At 38.0% G+C, this 25,826-nt stretch overlaps 1 protein-coding gene across 7 annotated transcripts in view; it reads right to left on the reverse strand.

The window, feature by feature from the left end:
• Positions 1–25,826, reverse strand: part of CACNB2 (calcium voltage-gated channel auxiliary subunit beta 2) — a 411,715-nt gene that overhangs the window by 17,803 nt on the left and 368,086 nt on the right. For 5 of the 7 annotated variants that reach the window (XM_049881891.1, XM_049881889.1, XM_049881890.1 and 2 more), the window contains 5 exons: positions 22,332–22,408; positions 16,610–16,743; positions 12,474–12,554; positions 11,942–12,000; positions 2,429–2,538 (listed from right to left, as the gene is read on the reverse strand). In XM_049881891.1, coding sequence (XP_049737848.1) covers positions 2,429–2,538; positions 11,942–12,000; positions 12,474–12,554; positions 16,610–16,743; positions 22,332–22,408 — 461 coding nt within the window. Of the gene's footprint in view, positions 1–2,428; positions 2,539–11,941; positions 12,001–12,473; positions 12,555–15,923; positions 15,986–16,444; positions 16,465–16,609; positions 16,744–22,331; positions 22,409–25,826 lie in introns of all 7 variants that reach the window. The other 2 variants (XM_049881886.1, XM_049881887.1) reach the window with 2 other exon arrangements.

Genomic DNA, 25,826 nt, shown 5'->3' on the forward strand with positions numbered 1-25,826 from the left:
AAAGGCTGATTTTTCAGAAGTAGATCACCAAGCCTTTTTTTCAAAGCATCTCTAGATGGACTTAAACAACCAACCTTTCAGTTAGCAGCTGAGTGTTAACTATTTGCACCACACAAGGACTCCTCTTTATGACTCGAGTCATATGGTTGCTTGTTAATGCATTTTTATAATAGCTGCCTTAAGGTCATTATCAGGTAACTCCAACATCTGTGTCATCTTAGTACTGACATTTGATAATTATCTTTTCATGCATGAGTTGAGATTTTTCTGTTACTTCATTTGACTCCTAATTTTGAATTAAATTCTAAATATTTTGAATATTATGAGATTCTGGACCTTGCTTAAAATCCAACAGTGAATGTTTGTTCCCTGTGAAGTAAAAACTCTGAGATAGCGAGGACTCTGTGGCCTTCATTTCTGTGTCCTCAGCTCTCAGAATGCCTGGCACATGGGTGGTACGCAAATGTTGTTGAATGAATTAATAAATGCCTAAAATCTGGACATGGGTCCCAAATGCCTTAAGGATAAAGCTCTAAACTCCTTAACAGCTTACCCCTGCCTGTCTCTATGGTGTCAACTTCTACCTCCCTTTCTTCTAAGTCATGCACTTCAGCCAAAGGGAAACACATATATTTTCCGAAAGCTACTTGTTGCTCCCGCTGTCCGATATCTCTATCACTCTCTCTACCCCTTTCTTTTTTCTTGGCTAAACCCCATCATGGAGGTCTGGTAGCGCAGTGGTTAAGAGCTACCATGAGCTATGCCTGCTAACTATAAAGGTGGGCAGTTTGAATCCACCAGCCACTCCTTGGAAACCCTGTGGGGCAGTTCTACTCTGTCCTATAAGGTCGCTATGAGTTGGAATCGAGTTGACAGCAATGAGTTTTTTAAACCCTATCATGCTTCAAGTCTCAGACCAGTTGCTTAGAAAAGTCTTTCATGATGGCCTACACCCTCCTACGGCATTAGCTGCCTAGCCAGTTATGATCTCTTTAGTAACCAGTTCAAAGCACAACCACATTGCCGGTCACCCTCTACTTTAATGGGCTGTTAACATATTAGTTTATGGTTTTACCAAGCTCCTTTAGAGCAGGGACTTGATCTAATTCATGTTTTTATTCCCAGACTTTAACATGATACTTGGTGTCTACTAAATGCTCAATAATATATATGGAGTAGGAGAGTCATTTAAAAATAATATGTGTAATCAGCAGTTAAAAGGAGTCTTAACAACCTAAACAGATCTGTTATGTGATTGAGTCAACTGATGTCTAAACAAATCACTTGGCTTTGTTAATCAGTTTAATCTATGTAATGAGCATTTGATAATAATTCCTATAAGCATCAAATACAGTATGGAAAGAGATGATAAGGCGATGAAAAGAACTTACTGCAAGATAAACGTAGAATCACATTTTTTTTCCCAAATACATTTCTAAACCTATGTTACTGAAGTCAATTAGAGGTTGTTAGATGAGACACAGGACTGAGTTCTATGAAGTATCATACTCATTACAAGCTTTATTATTTTTAATATTTTTTCTATCATTGTCAGAGTAAACTACAAACTTCTATGTTAAAAAACAGCCTCCCCAAAATTTATATATTTAAGATATAAACCGAATTAACTAAGATTAAAGATCTCAAACGATCCTCAGAAAAGTCACTTTATGAAAACAGAAAACTACTGATCTAATAAGTTACATGTGTTAACAGTGACTAACCTAAACTTGAAAAGTTGTTCCCAAACACATGACAAAGAAATGAAATTATTGCTGAAGGGTCTCATTTGATCAAATTAGTACATTAATAAGCAATATCGAAAAAAACCACCCTTTACACAGATGAACTGAAATCCCTGCAATGTTTATACAAATAAAACAAAAATACTGATCTCAGTAAATGGAAAAATGACCAGAAATTGACTTCATTCTTTATCACTCTTAACACACTACACTCATCTGAACATGATTTAACTATCTATATAATTCAAGTATTAAGGGACTTAGGATAACAATAGCCATCATTTATAGAGTGCCTATTATGTTTCAATAATTCTACAGGGTAGTTACTGTGGTCTATTTTTTTAAGATGAGGATGCTGGGTCTTAAAGAGGTTACTTGCTCATAGGAACACTAATACAAAACTGGGACTCTTTAGACACCAAAGCTCACACCAGTGAAAACAAACCACAACCAAAACATTAATGCTGACAGTATGTGGAATTTTTAACTTTAAACTATCATAACAAATCCATCCATACCATGAAATCACTCAGACCGTAGCACTAGCTACTGGCAACATGTGTCCGTTTTTTCTATATTCTATGACATATGTTTTGTTTATGGAATTATTATCTAATTAGATCTCATAATCATCCTCAGGAGAGGAGTCTTTAAAATAACTTATCAGTATTGCACAGACTTACCTAAGCTTGACCTTGTGTTGGATCTTTCCATTATTGCGTGCTTACTTGGATTGTTTAATACTGAGCGTTTGGCAAGCGAGATGTCAGCAGTGACCCTTGTGATGGATATCCTGTTGGGATAAAACGTAACAGAAAACCCTGAGGTTATTAATTTAATAGAAATAAGTGGGAAATAGATGGATAAAATTTATCTAAGTATGAAATATACATATATAGTGGCCATATTTTCCAAACCAAAAAATGTTAGGACATTTACCTATCCATTTTCGTTTATCATGCACTTCCTTTACTTACTGGTTGCTTAACGAGTACCAGGCATGTACTAAGTATTTTACCTGGATTATCTCATTAAATCATCCCAAAAACTCTTGAGAGGGATATTATTATTATTATTCCATGTCTGCTGATGAAGAAAATGAGTCACAAGTAGATTCGTCAAGGCTATACATTTACTAAGAAGCCCTGATGGCGCAGTGGTTAAATGCTCAGCTGCTAACCAAAAGGTTGACAGTTTGAACCCACCAACCGCTCCACAGTAGAAAAATGTGGCAGTCTGGTTCCATAAAGATTACAGTCTTGGAAACACTATTGGGCAGCTTTACTCTGTCTTAGAGAATCACTATGAGTGAGAACCGACTCGATGGCAAGTCTTTTTTTTTTTTTTTTTTTAGTTTGTTAATAAAGGGAAATTCATAGGGGTCACTGACATGTGTGGAATGAACCCCAAAAACAGATAAAAAGGAATAACGTGGAGATGCAGTGACCATGAATTTGCACGGAATCCCCTTTGTGACAAAGACATCTGTTAACCATTAAATTAGCTCAGAGTTTAGTTTATACGAAGAATTTAACTTCACTCAAAGTAGTCTGGTTTTCACTCTTGTTTCCTGAGAAAAAAAAACCTTTGGAGTTTTCTAAGTAATTGAGATATCTTTATTGTGCAAATGAATGAGGGGTTGGCCAGGCCACAGAGATCACCTAGTAACTAATGTCAGCTAATCTTAGAAAGGGCAGCTTGATTCAATTAATCATGTTAAGACTAACCAATGGTTATGGTTAATTTTCTACTCTATCTTCTCCTATCCTCCTTAAAGCCTTGTTGTAACAGGACAAAACGGGCCCCTCCTGTATTTTCAGAACAGAGAAATCTCCCTGTGTGTGAACAAATCAATTCCTCGAATAAACCCTATGTACTTTAATTTTTTATATTAATTTTTTTGTGCGTCAATTATTTTTTGACATCTTCCATATACTCTTTCTAAGAAAGCTATTGGAGAATGTGGGAAGGAGTAAACCAGGAATAAGAAAGTCTTGGCATCCAGGAAAGAGGGGCTCCAACGCAAAAGACAGATGAAAGGAATCTCAAGAACAATGGCATGGATGTCCCAGAATGACAAATGTGTACCCAGCACAGAGGGAAATGGTCCCAACTACAGCAGGTTAGAAAGCTCCCAGAGACAGCTTGTTCAAAGCAAAGCTGAGAGATTACCTGATGGATCTCAACACATTGCTAGAAGATTTAGATAACTAGAGGAGAATTTGGCACTGAATTTGTGACAGATATATAGAAAAGGAAACAAATTTAGCAAGTAAAATTATTTACCTCACGAAAACCACAAAGAAAACACACCACACACACAAAAGTAATCACACTATATGACATGGTTCATTTGAATATTACTTACATGATTATAGTAAATACTGAACACAGAGTCAGCCAAAATTATGATTTAACTACTGGGATACTGCAGGATGAGATATACACAGGTTTGTGTATAGGGGAGAGAGGGGAAATTATGACTGGAAGAGCTAAATATTCTTCATGGTAGTTAGTCAGTCCCTATTGCCATCAAGTTGATTCCAACTCATAACTACCCTGAAGGACAGAGGAGAACTGACCCATAGGGCTTCCAAGAAGCAGCTGATGGATTCAAACTGCTGACCCTTTGGTTATGAGCCCTAGCTTTTAATGACTGTGCCACCAGAATAAAAAAAAAAAAAAAAAAAAATAGATAGTGCTTAACACTGAAAACTCAAGTAGCAAATTAAGCACATTATTTAGAGACAAAGTAAATACCACAAGATACAGCTGGAATGGTTAAAAGTCTTTACCATCTAGAGAGCAGGACATTAGGTAGTATGGAAAGTTGCTATTGGCTTTTTCATAAAAAAAAATTATATCTCATATTTGCATACATAAAATTCATTCTTTTTAGTACACAGTTCCATGAGTTTTGACCAATTCATAGAGTTCTATATCCATCATCACGTTTATGATACAGAACAGTTCCATCACCCCACAAAATTCCCTTGTGATTGTTCTTTGCAGTCAATCCTTCCCCCACTCTTACCCATGGAAACCATTGATTGGTTTTCTGTCCCTAGAGGTTTGCCTTTTCCAGAAGGTCAGAGACGTGGAATCATACCGTGTGTAGCCTTTTGAGTATTGTTTCTTTCACTTTGCATTCATCTACTTTGTTGTGTGTACCAAAAGTTCATTCATTTTTATTGCTTAGTAAGTCAAATAAGTCTATTTGACTTTTGAACATTTAGTACTTTGATGAAAATCTTATTTAACGTTTAAAAACCAATGACCAAAAAACAAACAATGGGCCCATGAATTTAAAAAATATTTAGCATCATTATTTCACAATGCATTTACAAATGAAATTAGGGTGCAAGTAGGAACATGTAATTGCTTAGTAATTATTTGAAAACACTTTTTTTTGTTTGTGTGTTTGTTTTTATGTGTTTTTTTTTTGTGGGGTATAGTAATAGGATAATGCAATCTGGGAAGCTTCAGTTGTAATGAATATAATAGTATTTCCTTTATGCTGAGCACCAGCATGGCAAGGAGTCATTTATTCAACACATATTTATTGAGTGCCTACTATATGTCAATCACTGTTCTGGGTACTATTATGGGGCTTATATTCTTGCCGGATTGGGGGAGAATGGAAGGAAGCAGACAAGTATATCTGATGTCAGGTCATGGTGAGTGCCACTAAACAATAATGCAGGATCATGAGATCAGAAGAACTGGATGGTGTCCAGCTACCATTGCTAAACATTTTGATCAATGATTCTATAGAAGAATCGTAATCAAAAGGGGGGATATGCAGAACAGAATTTCAAATTCTCAAGGATTTCAGACTTTCTGGAGCCTTGTATGCTAGAAGAACCTATCGCCCCGAGATAATCTTTAAACCTTAAACCAAAAATATCTCCTGAAGTCTTCTTAAAACCAAACAATAGCTTAGCTTAACTAGTAAAAACTGTCTGCCCTGAGCATTATGCTCTTTTAAGAACCATCTATATGGGATCAATTTGACAACAGCAACTCAAGAGATTAGATAGGAAGCTTAGGGTACAGTGAGTTTATATAATGGAGGAAAAACAACTCAGAAAAGGAGGGTGAGAATGGCTGTACAACTCTAAGAATGTAATTGGTGTGAATGAACTGTACATGTAGAAACTGTTGAACTGGTGTATGCTTTGTAGTGTATATTCTCAACAACAATAACAACAAAATGAATAAAATTTTTTTTTTTTTTAATGCAGGATAATGAGGATGGATTTGGAGTGGTGCGGTGGGCATATTTTAGGGTGTTTAGGGATGATATCTCAGATAAAGTGGCATTTGGCCAGAGATCTGAAGGAAGTGAGGGAATGAGCCATATATATATTGTGGGAAAGGTGTTCCAGGCACAAGAACCAGCAAGTACAGTAAGTACTGGGCATTATATTATTATAGCTGATTGGGATCTGAGCACTGGTAATGATCAGAGATCTGAGTCTGTGGCTCCCAAGAGCCCTGGACACTGACTGGGAGACAACGTACCCAGTGATGAGCACTGTCGTGATCATACAATGGTGACAAGATGGAACAACCCTGCTCACAAGCATCTTACAGTCTAGCCTGTGGGGAACTGGTTCCACAGAAGGGCAGTATTTTCTATAACCATCCATGTCCCTCCTTGTCTCACAATGCTTGGTCATTTCTTTCTGCACATACTATTGTGCAGCCAGGCTTCCACCCATCTGCTTACTCGGTTAGCTTTGCATGTTGTATGAAGATGGGCCACTATCCTATTTCAACTCTTAAAGCTATACTCGAGGAATTGTCAGTTCTTGGGGTTCCTTTAAAAAGCAGACCTTGAAAATCCTAAAAGCATAATTCTTGGACATAATTCAGTTTACAGTAGTGGTTTAAAAAAAAAACGTGGTTTACCTCATGGTAAATCAGAATCATTGATAAGATTTTAATGTTCCAGACCCCTAGGCCCCACCCTAGAGATTTGGTTTTATTTAGTTAAGGGTGAGATACAAAACCAGGGATTTGATTTCACAGTATCACAGGTGATTCTAATAATGCAAATAGGGCTAAAAATCACCATTTTAAAAGTTGTCTCATATCTAAGTAAGTTTCCCACACCAGAAATAAAAGTGGTATGTTTCCCAGGATTACTGACTTGCAATACAATACCCTCACAGAAGATTAAGGCAGAAATCTGGCAACACTGTACATACCCCTACAATTCAGTATGCCTTCCAAACACTTAGCTGCTGATAGCTGACATTTTCGAAGTCACTGGAATGGAAAACTGAATTCATCACACATGGTAGCTTTCTCTCCTGTCCCTGGATTCCTTGTTAATTTACCTGTCATTGTCCTACAAGGTGGATTTGAAGATTGCTTTGTTTACATGGGGTGGATCCGATTTTAAATAGGCTACTCTATTTCACACAACAGAAAAAGGATAATGGTTTATCATTTCTTCCTTGACCTGACACACTTAGCTATTTAACAACCTGCAACGTGATTCTGACAACTCTCAAGGGCATTAGTAAGAAAATTTAACTAGGCTTGAGGAATGGAAGGAATTCCTGAATGCTTTAGGCTGACTACCTAGAACGTTTTCATCACCAACATCTCCTTTCATATTTTCTCCATCTTGGACTTAAAAAAAAAAAAAAAAGGTTTATTTACTAGATAACTAAGAAGTAGTTTATTTTTCCCTTTTTAAAATTATAGATATATGCACATATACCCGATGCTTTTGATGAGTTTCCACCCTCTACTGCTGTCTTGGTAGTGCAAGCAATTAACATGCTTGACTGCTAACTGAAAGGTTCAAGGTTCAAGTCTACCCAGAGGTACCCTGGAAGAAAGTCCTGGCAATCTAATTCTGAAAAACCAGCCATTGAAAACTCTATGGAGCACAGTTTTACTCTGACACACATGGTGTTTCCATGAATCGGAATCTAACTGATGGCAACTGGTTTGGCCTTTTTTGGTATTGCTCTCTTGGCTTGCCCAAAACAAAGCAATTAAATGAGATTCAGTTTCTCTGGATAGTCTCGTCATGGGTTAAAAAATTAAATTTTTACACGGCGTTTTGAAAGTCAATCTTATGAACCCTTATTACTTCCTCTGAGGATCTTTAACTGGCGATCACAGGCCTAGAATGTTGAATTCCAGCTCTATGACTGAAGATGAGCCAAGGCAGGTCCATTAATAAAACCATATGAAAATCACTCCTGGCCAGAAGCAATAGGTTGATACAACACTCACATACTTTATTTGTTTCTTAAATGTAATCAATCTGGATGGCTGATAATTTACAATATGGGTCCAAGATACACCCTCTGGCTGGAATCTAGCTTCCAAATTTAAAACGTACTCAGGTTTAAATAGAAGTGGTAAGTCAGGAAATTCCATTCCATTTCCCCATGTTTGGCATTAGGAAAGGGTAGTGGGTTCACTCAGTCATGGAAAGCACAGTGCTTGTCTAGCAGAATTTTTTTGGGTGTGTGTGCTCCAAACCATAATCAATGACAGAGCCAAGAATAAAGGAAAGCTAAACAGGGCAGTTTGGAGGTATGCCTTTCATATGTAGCCAGTGTCTGATAGCCTTAGACCAAGCCAAAGGCTGTGTTTCCCGGCACAAGCTAAAAACCTAATCAGGAGTACTTAGTGAGGCAGACCTTGATTATGAAGCCTTTACATACCTTGAAAAATAGTTTCTGGTTTCTTTGTTCTGTCCTTTTCAACCTTTTGCTTGATCGTTTACTAAATATTTGTCCTGCTATGAAAGTTTCCTTCCCCGCCCTTGCCTCCCCTGCCAAAAGTCAGTATAAATTAGACATGGTTGTAGGTGTAGGCATGGTCAGGAAGAAAGTACTGTATTAAGAAAGCTAAAAGAACACTGAAACCTACAGATACAATTTGTTGTACTTGTTTTGTTGGGATGAAAGCAGGAAAGAAATGTGGAGAAGAGAGACACCAAATGTACTTAAAAATACAGAAATATACATTAGCCCTATATGTTCCCTGGTTCCCTATAATCTATTCTTAGTTTAAATCTTGAGGTTTCCATTATAGCCTCTTATTGTGTCTAAAGGATGCAAGGAGACAGCTTCAATGCTCCAGGAGTTGGCTTAACCATTACTGTTGTCGTTCCTGGTTGTTGTCAAGCCGATTCCAACTCATGGCGATCCTATGCGTGCAGAGCAGAACTGCTCCATAGGGTTTTCAAGGCTGTGACTTTTCAGAAGCAGATTGTCAGGCCTGTCTTCTGAGGGGCCTTTGGGTGGGTCTGAACCACCAACCTTTCAACTAGTAGTTGAACACTTAACTGTTTACGCTACCCAGTGACTAACCATTGCTATCCTTGATTATTTAATTCAAGGCTGCCTCTAGTAAGAATATGCTCAACAAACAGTTGTTGAAGCAGGCAGGGGGTGAGGGGGGAGGCAGGTTGGAGATGGAAAGGATTAAGTTCAAGCTCATTAACATGACATGTTAGTTATGGTCCCAGCTTTTTTACCAGCAACTCCCTGCCCAAAACCTTGCCTTACATTTAATGCAGTGTCACACCTTGATGACATCACACACTGTACACCCTCTGCTGGACACATCCTTCTTCTCCTCCTAACTCACTTGGCAAAATCTTACAAATCATTTAAAAACTCTTTGCCAACACTGACATTCCTAAGTCAGTGTTAATTACTCCTCCGTTTATGCTACCTGTTCCTTGTAGATATGCCTGTCGACTTGACTTTTCATTTATTTGTTTATATTTTACTGCTAGAAGTTTCAATTTGTGGTTTACATATGAGCTCCTCATAGACAAAGGCAATGTCTTCAACATCTCTGCATTTCTCTAGGAGAGAGTTCCACAGCAAACCTTCACTCAACAATCATCGTTTCCATACTTAGTTCTGTTCTAGGCACTGAGAACACAGCAGTTAACAAAACAAAGACTCCTACGCTCATGGGGTTTATACTGTAGTTGTGGGAGACTTAAACAAAACTAATAAGCAGAATACATCAAAGTGCTACTGAAAAAAATTCATCAAAATCACAGAGAGAGAATGTGTGTGTGCGTGCATGTGTGCTTGCACGTGTTTGTATATATGCCAAGGAGAATATCTGAAGGAAGAGTGTTCCCTAGCAGAGAGAAATGCAAGTGCAAAGGCCCTGAGGTGGGCATGTGTCTGACTCATGGGACAAGGAAGGAAGTATGGCAGAAGCAGAATGAGCAAAAGGGAGAGTTGTTGTTGCTAGCTGCCATCAAGTCAATTTTGACTCATAGCAACCGCATGTGATGGAGTAGAACTGCCTCATAGGGTTTTCTAGGCTGTAGTCTTTACAGGGGCAGGTGGCTAGGTCTTTTTTCCTACAGAGCCTTTGGTTGGGTTTGAATTGCTGATCTTTAGGTTAGTAGTTGAGTGTTTAACTATTTTGCCACCAGGACTCCTTAAGAGGGAGGAGAGTAGTAGGAGATAAAGTCAAATGTAAGGAGTGTGGGACATGTAGAAGTGCAAACCATGGAAGGTTTTGTAGGCCACCATAAGGACTTTCGTTTTCACTCTGAGTGAAACAAGAAGTCATTGGATGATTCTTAGCAAAGGAGTGATAAGATGCAGCTCACAGTGCAATAGGATCATCCAAGGCTGCTGAATTGAGAAGGGACTTTAAGGAAGAAATAACAGAAGCAAGAAGACCAATTAAGAGGCTACTGAAATAATCCAAGGAAAAGATGATAGTGTCTTAGACCAAAAAGATAGCAGAGGATGTATGAGAAGTGATTGGATTCTGGACAGATTTTGAAAATAGAGATAAAAACATCTGGATGTGGGAAGTAAAAGAAAGAGTCAAGGATGGTTCAATGAACTGGAATTGAAGGATGTCTAGGGAAAGAGAAAGAAAGCATCCATTGAGATAGGGAAGACTATGGGAGGAGCAGGCTTTGGGAGAAGTTTAAAGATTATGTTAAGTTTGAGAAGTCTGTTAGATGTTTTAGTGGTCATATTGAGCTGGCAGTTGGATATATGGGTCGGGAATTTAGGAGAGACCAGCATATGAAAATATTTAGAAGTCTGATACCAAATGAAATCACCAAAGGAGTGAGCACAGATAGGAGAAAGAGAAGACCAAAGGACTTAGCCCCCGGCTCTTAAAGATGTCTAAGTGATGAGGAAGAACCAGCAACGGAGACAAAGGAGTAGTTAGTGAGATATAAAGAAAACCAAGAAAGTGTGGTTTCCAGGAAGCCAGCAAATAAGGCATTTCAAAGAAGATGTAGTTGTCTATCATGTCAGTTATTGCTGATGGTCAAGTAAGGTGAGGACTGAGAATTCACTGCTGGATTCGGCAATATGATCTTGCCATGATTAGTTCTGGTGTGTGATAGGGGTGAAAACATAAATGGAGTTAAGTTCAAGAGAGCGAAAGGAGAGAAAGTATACATGACCCTCTGAAGTAGTCTTGCTGTAAAGAAAAGGAGAAAAATGGGACAATAACTAGAGGGAAATGTGGAATCTGGTAGCTTTTTTTTTTTTTTTTTAAGGGAGAAAGAACTGCTTTTTATATGCTGATGAAATTTCCAATGGAGTAGGAAAAAATGATAGGGAGAGAGGCAAGGATTGTTACAGGGATGTCCGGGTAGGGCGAGTAGGAATCTAGTGCCCAAATGGGTGGGTTGGTTATTTCTAGGGACACAGCAATAGAAGAAGGTGTGGTGGTGGGAACTCTTGGAAGTTCTCCTCCTTTTGCTTCTATTATTTCAATGATACAAGAAGCAAATTTTTTAGGAGACAGCGAGATGAGGAGGGGGGTGTTAGAGGTTTGAGGAGAGAGGAGCTGGTATGAAAGCCTTTAAAAAGGGTTGAAAAATGAATGAAAAAGGTATATTTAGCATGGTTTCTGGGTAGCATTAAGAATCCAGTTGGTCATAAATATAGGGTGAGACTAGTCAGCACAGCATGGCCAAGTTAGTTTATGGATACAGGTGCAGGAAGAGAGCGAGCTGGGTTATCCAGAGCTCAGGATGTCCCCAGCAAATATGGCAAATATTCAACCAAACAGGTTGAACTGAATGGAATTTATTTCTGGCCACCATATTGACTTCAGAGGGTAGTTTTCCCTGGGGATCACATGCCTGTCCCATCAGGACTTTGTCATCTTCAAGATGGAATCCACAAAACCCAGGGTTCTGAAATACTCACCGCCCTTCAAATCTGTGTTTTAAAAAATCAAACAATGCTTTTTGCATCATATCCGTGACCTGAAATTGAATAAACAATAAATTAAAATATGACAAAAATATTAATAATTATAATCAAAATAATTCCACTCCTATGAGGAATGTCTGAAAACTTGGAATTCACGTTTTGAAAAAGTTTAGCATGGGAAGGAAGTCACCACATTTTTCTGTTTCTGAGTTCCAATATAATGAAAATTTTTTTTACAAAGTTCTCTGAACTTAGGATACTGTTTATTGACAATAAATTACGTCGCAAGTGGTTTCCGTGACTCTCTATTTGGTGCTATTTCCCTGACTGAATAAGTTGTAGCTAGCAGAAATCCCCAAAGCAACCGTCTGGAAAATTAAACACTAAGTAATATACACCACAGCTTGAAAACAACATGCTTTCTGCTACAAGCTCTGTAAGTTCTAAACTCAAGAGTTGGGAGAGGGACATGGAGTTACCAGTTCAGCATGGGAAGGTGAAGTGTGCTCAGAGGGCAGCCACTCACCTCATACCCCTTCAGGGAAGGGCCCACTAGAACCACCGGTCGCATAGAAGGCACCACGTCATAAGGAGGAGTGTGCTCTGTCTGCAGGAAGAGGAGAGGCGATCAGACGTTCAACACGCAGAAGGAATTGAACTATCCTATGTATTCGGCTCTAATTCTGAACTCTGTGATACAAGGCATTGGCTTCCCAGACTTATTTATTATTATTTTTTTACTTGCCTCTTTTCTAAATAAACCCAAAGATCGATGGGTTTATTTTCCTAACATTTTCAAGTTACTCAGTTGTCTACAGTTTGCTTGCCCTCCTCAAGAAATGCTATTGACGTATTAGTTCCAAAAGCGGGCGGTGCTGCTTTTGAACAAAAACTAGTTGGTAGAACAGACAGAAAGATGTCTTATGCAGAAAAGGTGCTTAGGCTTGATGGCAAGTGAATATTGCTTTTCAGATTCATTTTCTGAAGAGTCAAAATGATCAGACCTAAGGCTTAATTAAAAAGGAAAGAAAGGTTTTATCACCTTTGCCTCTTAAGTATTTGTCTTACCTGGATGAAACCTAATTTCAAAACACTGTAACTCTCACTATCAAATACTTGACAAATTTAATTTTACTGTGAGAGTCTAAATTAATATATAATTAAAAAAAAAAAAAGCCAGCTGCCATCGAGTCGATTCCGACTCATGGCAACCCTATAGGATAGAGTAGAACTGCCCCATAGAGCTTCCAAGGAGTGCCTGGTGGATTTAAACTGCCAACCCTTGGGTTAGCAGCCGTAGCACTTAACCACTACGCCACCAGGGTTTCCCTATATATAATAGATGGATTTCAATCAACATGCACACTTGTTCTAGTAAACATTAATCATAATCACTGTTCATATTTTAGTGATTAATGCTTTTGGATTTTTGGTTTCTGTATCTTGATAGGAGCCTGGTGGATAAAAAAAAGCAAACCCATTGCCATCGAGTCGATTCCTACTCATGGCGACCTTTTACAGGCACAGCAGAACTGCCCCATAGGATTTCCTAGGAGCAGCTGGTAGATTCCAGCTGCTGACCTTTTGGTTTGCAGCCGAGCTCTTAACCACTGCTCCACCAGCACTCCATCTTGGTATTAAACACATAAAATTTAACATTTATGTGTCTTAGGGGGAACGTGGTTAATGTCTGATAATATATTCAATCATGCCCTGGTGGCCTCAAAATGTTCATGCCCAACTTCCATATCTAATATGCTTCCCGAGAGAGATTCAGGTAGTGTTTCTGTTACATAAAGAATTTATGTCTTTCTGCAATAATTTCTTCCTTTTTCAGATGAGCAGAGGGAGGAGCTAAATTTTGTAGTGACTTCCAAAAGTTATTTTAAAACTTTTCAGCTTAACTGCTTTAATTTATTAAAATAAAACATTTCAAAAGCAATTTCGATAATAGCTAATTTTTTTTTTATATATTATAATCAGCTATTTCAGTAGCAGAGAAGGTTAAACTGACCCCAAAAAGGGTCTTTTTTCTTTTTTTTAACATGCAAAAGAGAGAGGTAGATATGGTCTTAGATACTGAGACAAATTTAGATCATTGTTATATGAATATTTATGCATCAAAGAGTATCCAAAAAAAAGGTTTAAAAAATCACTCACATAAAAAAAAAATGTTCTTTAAACTACTATAAAAATATGATAAGCTGATGTGCAAATGGGAGTGTAATTTTTGCATCTGCCTCTTGCTCAAGAGCTTAAAATTGCTCATTACAAACTTTCTGGCTTTGTTTGATTTTAAGTTGCTTCAGGGGGGAATTGAAAAGCATTTCAAATTCAAAAGCTTCCATCTGAGATTGTGTCAATAGCTGTAGACAATATAATCTGAGGGTAGAAACTACTACTGTGACTGTGCTGTCAAATTTTACCGCATAAAGCTTTACCTCGTGTTCAAAATTAATTGTAATATACACAATACAGGTAGAATACATTTTTTTTGCAACAGAAAATAAAAAAACAAGACAGACATAATACAGTGACAGCACAAACGCCACACAAGCACCACTCTAAAGCAATCTAAAACATGGAGAACGATCTCATCACTGAATCTCAGGCTTTTTTCGTTTGTTTGCGTGTGACCTCTACATTGAAGTTTACCACATCATCGATAACATAAGAAGAATGAATACCAGTGCCGGAGGCATCATAAGCATATTTATGAAAATATTATATTCATACCACCTGGGATCATTCCGAAAATGATTAGAAACCAAGTCCTTATAACAATGTAGCTTTAAGAATACCTTTTCCACCATTATAATTAGGAATGGAAATAGTTTGATGCATGTGTTTTAGTAAGTACGAAAACTTTAGCTACTAAGAAATTGTATTTTAGGCCTTTAAACATTAAGTGGCTCAGTACTGGATAAGCCTTTCGTTCCTTCAATCTGTGAATGTTACCCATGCTAGTAATCAACCATCTTTTTAATCAACAGGGTAGCTACAGAAATTACCTTATTTGATGGAATATTGGTACTTCGTGCCCTATCTGACAATGATACATTCATTTTTATCTACCCTTTCCTATTAAACCTCTTTTGTTCCAGCTCTTTAGGAAAAAAGTTGTGATAAAATACACATTTATGAAAGTTTTAGAAGAATAAACAAATGTCAAAAAACTATTCTGAATATACACTGTGGTTTTAGTTCATGTTACTGCTTGGTAAAGTCCAGAAAGGCTGAGAGATGCTTATTTTCGAAGCTTCTGAACTCTGAATACTGTTAGTAACTTGGCTGAAAGTTTCAGCTGTGACAAGATGGCGTCAGAGAGACTGGTTCACTGTTATGGATGAACGTCAAGTGGGACTTTCTGTACTATCACAAAAATCCAGGTTAGTTTTTGCCTGGAATATGGAAGTCTTCCGTTTAAAGTAACCATATGTATTTCAAAAACAAAACTTCACAGTTCAGTATGTGACACTTCATTAATGACTTCAGAGTTCTCAAACAGAGCAAAATATTTATTTGCAGAGGAAAAGAGTTCAGTATGTTGAGAGTTTAGGGAAGAGCCTACACTTTACAAATGTGTGTCAGAATACACCCATGATTGTGCCAGATTTATACCATTAGAAAGTGTAACTATAAAAGACCATCTACTAGCTATGGAAGGTGGTGTGTACAAGAAAGGAAAAAAAAATGGAAACTGGGAGGTTCCTTAAAAATAATGTCCTGAATCTACAGAACATGCTGAGAGGAAAAAGACTTTAGTCTGGAGGAAAGACAGCTCACGAATATCCTACATTTTCCAGTCAGGGGACAAGTAGTAGCATCCCTATGTTGCACCTTGGTTGGCCAGTGGCAAAGGCTCTACGCATGCCCACCAGTCCCAGGGTCCACGAGGTGAGATGCTGAAATCTGACTGATGGAGAAGGCAAGAACATCGGGAGAGTATTTATATATGACAATAGGAAAAACTCACAGTAAACCGCCAAAACAAGCCTGCAGTTTTCCACTGGTCTTGTTCATCTGCAGATTTTGCACCTAGTGGATTAGAAGTTTAAATACTGACTAAATTAAAAATTGAATTTTTTTTTTTTAGTACAAGCTATGTATCTGGATATCATAAATCAGCATCTAATAATTGTTCTAGTATGCTTGATTATAAGTTAAAATTGGGAAAAAAGAAAAAGACACAGACAGACAGAATAAGCATGCACAATAGAGGTGCATTACATGGCGTTGTCAGTGTTCGACAGGCTTGAACATTTTAACAAATTCCCTTGGTGGTATATATTATTCCATCAAAAAGGATAAGTACTGTAATGGTGCTTTAACAGGTCACTCGCTGTATTTAGTTGGTTTGAAATGCATGGACTCAATCAGCTGTTTGGTAGGTTCTTTTCTTAGGGCAGAAATGATTGTATTTAATAAAACTGTGGCAATTAATGCTAATGATGCCAGTGGCAGGATAGACACAGCTTATGTCACTGTAAAACTTACCGATTTCTGCTTCTGCTTAGCTACAGCGGCATGGAAAAGAAACAAAGAATAACAGAGCATGCACGTTATTGGCTTGTCAAAGGACGCAGACAGTCAACAGGACTAGAAATGTGACGCAGTGCAGTTGAGCAGGTGGACAGATGGGAGCTTGGAAGCTAATGTTACCTTCTTAAAGAAGGGCATTCTTTTCTCTTTGGAGTGGGGTGACGTTACACTGTTTGCACTGGGTTTAGGGGAGCGGTGGTTTGCTGGAATATCATTTTCTTCTGCATCTAAGCCAGTAGCATCTATGTCTATAGCTATATACAGACAAACAATTCAAAAATCATCAGGGGGACAGGAGAGGAGAAATAGGTTATCAAGAAAATAAAATGAAATCAAACAAAACTAACCATCACAAAAGATCTACCATGAGTGTTCAACACGGTACATCAATAAAGTAAAATTTAAAGGCAAAGCACATTAAGAATGCAATGTAGTCAAATTTAACAAAACAAAAAGATACCTCATGATATCTGTTTGCTTGGACAAACCAGTTGTATGCTGTATCTTTTCAACAATAATATTTTGAGAAACATGTTTTTAATTAGTTGTTTCAAATATAATGTTATTTTCCGTGCCAACTGTATAAGAGTCCAGTGCAGGATATTTCACTTGACTTCTTACAATATCTGAAAACCAACTTTTAGATAATAAGCAACTCCATTGGAAACTTTTGTCACAATGGGCCTCAGATTTCTCATCCTGCCTGGTTTTGCATGAAAATAAGGGCAATGCGAAAAGGTTTGCTAAAAATGCAACAGGCATTTGAGGGAAACAGAGTATAGAAAAATCTAGATCCAGTCAACACAAGGAATCCTACAGAAGGCAAATGATTCAGGGAAGTTCCAGAATAGACAGGATTAAAATGATTTCAAGATGGTGTATGTACCCTTAGACAGAACAGACTGAAAACTAATTGTAGAATATTGTATCCAATGATACCCAAATAATATTAGTCTAATAAAATGACATAACAAGACACATGCTGACTCATATACAGACACTGGGTTTCACATGAGAGGCAGAGTGGATGGGTGGCAACGTCCCAAGTGGATATTCCGCTAGTGTTCTTATCTGTAAAATCAGGGCTTTAAGCTTGTGGCTCAATGTGCTTTCACTTGTAAAATCTTCCCAGCACTTGAAAGTTATGTTTTAAACGAAAAAAAAAAAAAAAGAGAGAGAGAGATTCATAATCTTATTTCACAGTTTATAAAATGCATCCACATGCATTTTTTTATAGAATTTCATCTCCTGTGAAATCAAAGCTGGAAAGTATTTTAAAGATCAGCTTCAACTCTCTTGTTTTAAGATGTAAAAGATGAATTCTGAGAGGTTAAGGGACTTGTTCTTGGTAAACAATCGGCAGAGTCAGGATTCAGAAAGCCAGGTCTCCTGCCTCTGTGTCTCCTTATCCCTTCCCCGTTCCATGCTGCCTCTCCAGCTGGGGTCCCTTCTCAGTCCCTGGGCACCCTTTCAGTCCCCTTTGCTTCCTGAATGGGGTCGCGTCCTCAGAGTCAAGAGATCACAGAGCTGAGCTCACCAGAAAATTATTCTACAGTTTAGATGGGGTAGAGTAGAAGAAAAGAAGAAAAGTTACTCACCACAGGAAAGCATCATATTATACATGTTAGCTCTCTAACAAAAACCACAGTACATTCAGATTTAAGGAAGAAATGACCATTTTGAAATTACAGACAGCTAGGTATTGAAATACGGCCACGATTCCCTGTGATGTACAAGCTGAACTGGCGCTCTTAGCAGCTACTTCTAACCTTTTCAAATGACTAGAGATCATCTGACAGGCATCACATGATTTTTCAGTTTTGAAATGATTATGGCTCAGCCTTTTGAAAACTAGGGTCTCTTATTTAATTGTTCCTTTCATTTGATTAGGTAGAAAACCTGGCACTGTTTGCATAATATTGCAAATATCAGCTATTGCTTGCATAATAGATGAGGTATGATTTTCCCTCAAGTGAAGGTACTAATGGATTGAATTAATTCCAGGTATTTAGTTAGACTTACCTAGTAAATACGTCTTCCCCCTTGCTCCGTTTCTATGCATACTAATGAGCTCAAAGTTTCAGCACATGTAGCGTGGCTGAATCGCTAAAAGATGTGCCCAGGGGTTTGGCACGATGCTGAATTTTTATACTTTCCTATCACTAACTCTTTGCTCATTTAGCACAGTTTCTTATGGGAGTTTTAATATAAGCTTGGGAAGAGTCTGAAGAAACTCTTGAGGGATGCTTTCCTTGAATCCCAACTTAGGAGGCGTATATTAGTGCCTTCCTGGATATGAAGGAGAGGCTCCGGGTCAGTATTTCATGATCCCTGTGAATATGACTTAATCAGCATCAAATGAGTTTCTCTTTGGGTGGTAAATTCCTAGATACTTTTATCTTTCTCATCTTTTATTGGGCTCCTAAAGGCCATATTCAGGGAACAGTAGCCCTGAGGCATTCGGAAATTGAGGATAACTACCTAGATGTCGGGGTCCCTGGATAGTGGAAATGGTTAACAAGCTCAGCTGCTAACGGGAAGGTTTGAGCTTCGAGTCCACCCAGAGGTGCCTCAGAAGAAAGCCTAGTAATCTACATCTGAAAAAATCAGCCATCGACAACCCTATGGCGCACAGTTCTAGTCTGCACTCCTGTGGTCACCATGAGTCGAAGCTGACTCCACGGCGACTGGCGTTTTAGTTGGATGTCAGAGTCAACAGAACCCTGAGGTGGCAAAGTTAATGAACTGCACTTTTATGATTTGTCCATTGAATCATGTCTGCTGTCATCACTGAATGGATTTTTTTGTTTTTGTTTTTAAGGGTGGAAACAAATAAAAAGTTCAGCTCTGACACTGCCCAGATGTTTGGCTACTTACATACACACAACCTGAGTCAGGTTTGAAATTCACCTGGACTGGGACATGCAGGCTCTAAATCCCAAATCAGGAATTTCCTCATTTATTCAGTTTTGACTTCAATACAATGAATATTTTGGTTAACTTAAGTCTAAAGCATCTGAATTTATTCTGAAACACAGAGAATTCTAAAACATTTGGACACTTTCAGAATACACTAAAGGAACCTACTAACACAGCTGAGAAGCACTTCAACTCTTCTCAAAGTTCCGCACACTTAATTCGACTCAGACGGTTCTCTTATACTGAGAGGTGGTACTCCTTTTTTGCTTTTTATTTCATACTTGTATTTGGATACCTTGGTAAACATTAGTATTCACCTGGGAAAAACTGCTTCCACATAGCTGAAAATAGATTTTTCTTTTTTTTTTCCATTCTTCATCACGAGCATGCATGCCTCCCCCTTTTGTAGAGTTTGGAAACATTTTCTGAAATTTTAATCTCAGTTTAATTTTAGACAACTGAGTCAAGCTGAATGGTGGAGTTAAGAGGCGACACATGTGTGCACATGTGGAGGGGTCGGGTGTACTTGTGCAGCTACCGCCTCAGGACACAGATGTGAATTGCAGCTCTTCCTTTCACAAATCCTTGAAAACACCCAAGTACATCTGTTTTAGGCAGATGCTTTTTTTCTTTAATCTACTAACAGGTGAGGGGTGGGGATTGTAGACAGGGCCTCTGGGCAATGCTAAGATGAAAATCATCATTGCAGACCAATCCCAATTTGATCGATTAGGCAGTTTTCCTATAGAGGTGGGTGGGAAACCTTTCTAGAATTTTCTCAACTTTTCCTTTAGATCAGTTGAGCTATGGATATGAAAACTACATAGCAGGGTCCTGATATGCCTATTATACATTTTGTAGCTGGTTTATGTCTCCAAATTCCCTTGATCACAGATTTTTCTAAATTTATTTTGCAAATCTTTGTATTCAGAAAAGCTATTTCAAAACCCTGTATCTGTATACAACTTTAGTGATCCATAGTACATTCTGTTTTAAATAATCTTATTACATTAAACTCTTAATTGAGCTTTTAGTATGACAAACATCCGGCTACAAAAAATGAAATGTTATAATAAAAATACGCTAGCTTGTTTTTCAAAATGTACGAGTCTTCTTTCATTACTGCCAAATGACTGGGAGGCTGGCTACAGCGTGGCTAGAGGAAAAAAAAAAAAAAAACTAGTGCCATTGTAGTTTTGTCCCGGTCTACAGAGCTGGGGCTGGTAGCAGTCGGTCTGCGACTCTTAGCACAAAGTGATAGAGCATTTTTCCTTTTCAAGAGCCTGGGAAGTGTCCTCAGTAGTCTCTGGGACGGTCTTTAAGATACATGGAAAAAGTATAAGGTTTATTTAGTAATTCTTACAACTTAAAAAATTTGAGATGGAGCAGGAATAAGGCTCCTTTCCCTACACCTTCAGGGAATATCTACCTCCCAGTGATGAAGGGAAAAAACAAGCTTCATAAAAGAGTCAAAAGACTTCAGTTTTCAATTCATTACATACTATTGTATTTAACTTTGAGCAGCTTAGGATTACTGCAAGTTTTAAATACACAATTTTTGTAATCAATACGCACTCTAAAACAATTTACAGGCAGTCCCCGGTTACGAATGGACAACTCATACTTGCCCTTTAATGTTATGAAATTTGTCCTCACTTTGAAAGGACTGAAACAACTCAAGCTGGCAACAAATTCTTCTTCACAGTCACCTTCAGGTGCTGCAGCTTTTAAATCAATGAAAAAGCTTCGAACCTTTTTTTTGCACTAAAATAAGGCTAAATAAGAACAGTAAGCACCTTACTAAGTTACTGACTGAAAATTTGACTTAAAGGCACAGTCAGGAAAGGATCTCATTAGTATCTCAAGGACTGCCTGTGTTTCTTAGGTGCTTATATTTTGCTCACTTAAAAATTGCTCTAGTTTTTGTTAAGAAGCCCTTGATTTGGTCTCTAAAAGCTGCCAATGCTCAGGAATGAGATGGGATCTCTAGTAACTGGGAAATCATGTTCTTAATACACACTAATCACAGTGCAACTGGTTTCTGAATTTCTCCACAGATACATAATTCTTTATGTTTTGACCTCTTCCCACTTCCAAATTCTTATAAATCACACACAGAATCATTTTGCCCAGAAGCTCCACTGATAAATCCCCTATAATCTCACTCTGACTCCCAGCTACATGTCTTAGCCCACTAAGATACTGATCACTGGCTTTCATGCAATCCAACCAACTGGTCTCATTCTACTGATGTAGAGGTACAGGTTCTACACACAATGAAAGGGTTGCCAGACTTAACAAATAAAACTTCAGTTAAATTTGAATTTCAGATAAACAAAAAATAATTTTTTTGGTATGTCTCATAATTTTTTTTTTTTTTTTTTTAGTGCAAGTATATCCCATGCAATATTTACTTAGACTAAAAATTTTTTCATGGTTTATCAGGAATTAAAATTTAACTGGGTATCCTTTATTTTTTTTATTTACCCACCCTGAGAATGAGCCTACTACTTTGAAAAGAGAACAGTAGTTACTGTTCTCTTTTTATTTAATATTTGAAAGCTATATCTCACATTGCACTGTAGTTGTGAGTGGACATTCATCCATTTACTGCCCGTAAGAATGTGCTGGGCATCAGGGTGGGCAGAGGGATAAAAAGTTAAATATGTTCATCACGTTGGTCATCTATCTACAGCAACTTAAAGCAAACACATCAATAGACTTCCCTTTTGACAAGGCCAGAGAAAAATTTCCCCATATTATTCCTAACTCCATATGGGTACTCTTATTTCTGATCCCTTTTAACATTTATAGGGTACCATCCCAATATCATGATTCAGTGTATGTCAATTCACAAAACTAGTGAAGGCCAAAGAAAGCGTGAAAGGCAGTATGTACTGTTCAGCACTTATCACCTACTTACCAGATGATGGAGGTGTAGATTTTCTGGAACTAGGTACTATGTCACCCAAACTGGATAATGAATTTCCTCCTGATTTACTAGAGTAAAGCAAAAATTTACATTAAATCTGACACTTATTTTAGATCTTAAAATATATCTCTTGCTCAATAAACCTGACTATTCAGTTTGTCTTTATTGAACTAAAAAAACTGTCTTTCCTAAAACCAAAAACCAAACCCATTACATCAAGTTGATTCTGACTTACAGCAACCCTACAGTACAGAGTAGAACTGCCCCATAGGGTTTCCAAGGAGTGGCAGGTGGATTCCAACTGCTGACCTTTGGTTAGCAGCAGACCTCTTCACCACTGCGCCACCAGGGCTCCGCTCTGTCTTTCCTACAAAAGGGCAAACAGTAATTTTCCAATGGCGATTTCTGGAGTACTTTAAACAGCCATGTGATGGTCTTAGTTTTCAAATTCAAGGTTTAATTTTAAAAGGCCTAGGGAAAATGGAAGGGATCTAGGGTAATCTCTGCAGCCTTCAAATTCTCTGCCAGGGTCACAGATAGCTAAAGAGCAGTGATCTTCTTTGCTTTTTATTTTAGAGGCCCTCAGAGGCAATGTATACAACTTAAAGGCTAACACCAAAACTGAACGTTTCCTTCTTATTTGGTTACTGCACCTCTGCATTAGCTTTTTTTTTTTTTTAAAGTGTGCTAGGATTAGGATTGAAAGCAGGAGCCCTGGTGGCACACTTCGCTGCTAAACAAAAGGTTGGTGGTTTGAACCCATGCAGCAGCTCCACAGAAAAAAGACCTGGAGATTTGCTATCATAAAGATTACATTCAAAATATTTATGAATTGTGACAATTATTGCAAATAGTCCAAATGTTCAGGGTACAAATTTGTCCTTAACTTTTAATTCTATAAAAATGCCAAGTTACTGAACAGTGCCCCACTTCTATCGCCTTTGATTTCTGTAAATTTTTATAATGTATGTATCAGAGTTTTTAAAAAACCATAAGACTGCCAAGTTCTGGTTATGTCCTCAACATAAACCTACATTTAAAACGCTAAGAGACAAACAAAAACATCTGCAAGCAAGTAAAAACATTTTCACATACTAAAGCAAAAAGCTTGGGTAAAGAGATAGAACAAAAGAAAATCAAAGGAAAAAAGGATATGTTATAGGAAAAGGTAACTCAGTTCCCTAGAGTAACTTACAAAATGTCACACTGCACAATATGAATAATTTGTAGCCCTTTAAGAAAGAAATGCAATACCAAAATGAATATATGTAACATAATACATATATTCATTTTGGTATTGCATTTCTTATTTTAATACATAATAGCAAAGGACAATACTAATACCAATCAGTTCTGTGCTTACTCTGTGGGGGCCCTGTGCTCCATGATTTGCAGACTAGCATGGTAGCCCATCTGAGGTCAGTCTACCATTAGACTGATCAGGTTTTAATCCTGGTTCTACCATTTACAAGCTGTGTGACCTGGATCAATTTCCTTAACTTCTCCTAGCCCATTTCCTCTGTGAAGAGGAATCAAATCAACTACATCTGTGAAAAGAGACAATGGAAAACCTCAATATTATCAGTCAGAAAAAGGCCAGGGGCCGACTGTGGAACAGACCCTCGATTGCTCATATACAAGTTCAAGTTGAAAATGAAGAAAATTAGAACAAGTCCAAAAGAGCCAAAGTACAACCATGAGCATATCCCACCTGAATTTAGAGATCATCTCAAGAATAGATTTGATGAGGTGAACACTAATGATTGAAGACCAGATGAATTGTGCAGTGACATCAAGGACATCACACATGAAGAAAGCAAGAGGTCATTAAACAGACAGCAAAGAAAGAAAAGACCAAAATGGATATCAGAAGAGACTCTGAAACTTGCTCTTGAACATCGAGCAGCTAAAGCAAAAGGAAGAAATGATGAAGTAAAAGAGCTGAGCACAAGATTTCAAAGGGCGGCTCGAGAAGACAAAGTATTACAATGACATGTGCAAAGGCCTGAAGATAGAAAACCAAAAGGGAAGAAGACACTTGGCATTTCTCAAACTGAAAGAACTGAAGAAAAAATTCAAGCCTCTAGTTGCAATACTGAAGGATTCTATGGGGAAAATATTAAATGACCCGAGAAGCATCAAAAGAAGATGGAAGGAATACATAGAGTCATTACACCAAAAAGAACAGGTTGACATTCAGCCATTTCAAGAGGTAGTATATGATCAGGAACTGATGGTACTAAAGGAAGAAGTCCAAGCTGCACTGAAGACACTGGTGAAAAACAAGGCTCCAGGAATTAACAGAATATTAATTGAAATGTTTCAATAAATGGATGCAGCTCTGGAGATGCTCGCTCGTCTATGCTAAGAAATTTGGAAGACAGCTACCCGGCCAACCAACTGGAAGAGATCCATATTTGCACCTATTCCCAAGAAAGGCGATCCAGCCAAATACGGAAATTATCGAACAATATCATTAATATCACATGCAAGCAAAATTTTGCTGAAGATCATTCAAAAAGGCTGCAGCAGTATATCGACAGGGAACTGCCAAAAATTTAGGCCAGGTTCAGAAGAGGACGTGGAAGCAGGGATATCATTGCTGATGTCAGATGGATCCTGGCTGAAAGCAGAGAATACCAGAAGGATGTTTACCTGTGTTTTATTGACTATGCAAAGGCATTCGACTGCGTGAATCATAACAAATTATGGACAACATTATGAAGAATGGGAATTCCAGAACACTTAATTGTGCTCATGAGAAAACTGTACATAGATCAAGAGGCAGTTGTTCAGACAGAACAAGGGGATACTGCATGGTTTAAAGTCGGGAAAGGTGTGCATCAGGGTTGTATCCTTTCACCATACCTATTCAGTCTGTATGCTGAGCAAATAATCAGAGAAGCTGGACTATATGAAGAAGAATTGGGGATCAGGATTGGAGGAAGACTCATTAACAACCTGCATTATGCAGATGACACAACCTTGCTTGCTGAAAGGGAAGAGGATTTGAAACATTTACTGATGAAGATCAAAGACCACAGCCTTCACTATGGATTACACCTTGATATAAAGAAAACAAAAATCCTCATAACTGGACCAATAAGCAATATCATGATAAATGGAAAAAAGACTGAAGTTGTCAAGGATTTCATTTTACTTGGATCCACAATCAACACCCACAGAAGCAGCAGTTAAGATATCAGAAGACACATTGCACTGGGCAAATCTGCTGCAAAGGATCTCTTTAAAGGGTTGAAAAGCAAAGATGTCACCTTGAAGACTAAGGTGCGCCTGACCCAAGCCATGGTATTTTCAATTGCCTCATACGCATGCGAAAGCTGGACAACAAATAAGGAAGACCAAAGAAGAATTGAAGCCTTTGAATTGTGATGCTGGCAAAGAATATTGAATATACCATGGACTGCCAAAAGAACAGATAAATCTGTCTTGGAAGAACTATAGCCAGAATGCTCCTTAGAAGCA

The sequence above is a fragment of the Elephas maximus genome, chromosome 4 (genome assembly GCF_024166365.1).
Source record: "Elephas maximus indicus isolate mEleMax1 chromosome 4, mEleMax1 primary haplotype, whole genome shotgun sequence".
Classification (NCBI taxonomy): Eukaryota; Metazoa; Chordata; class Mammalia; order Proboscidea; family Elephantidae; genus Elephas; species Elephas maximus.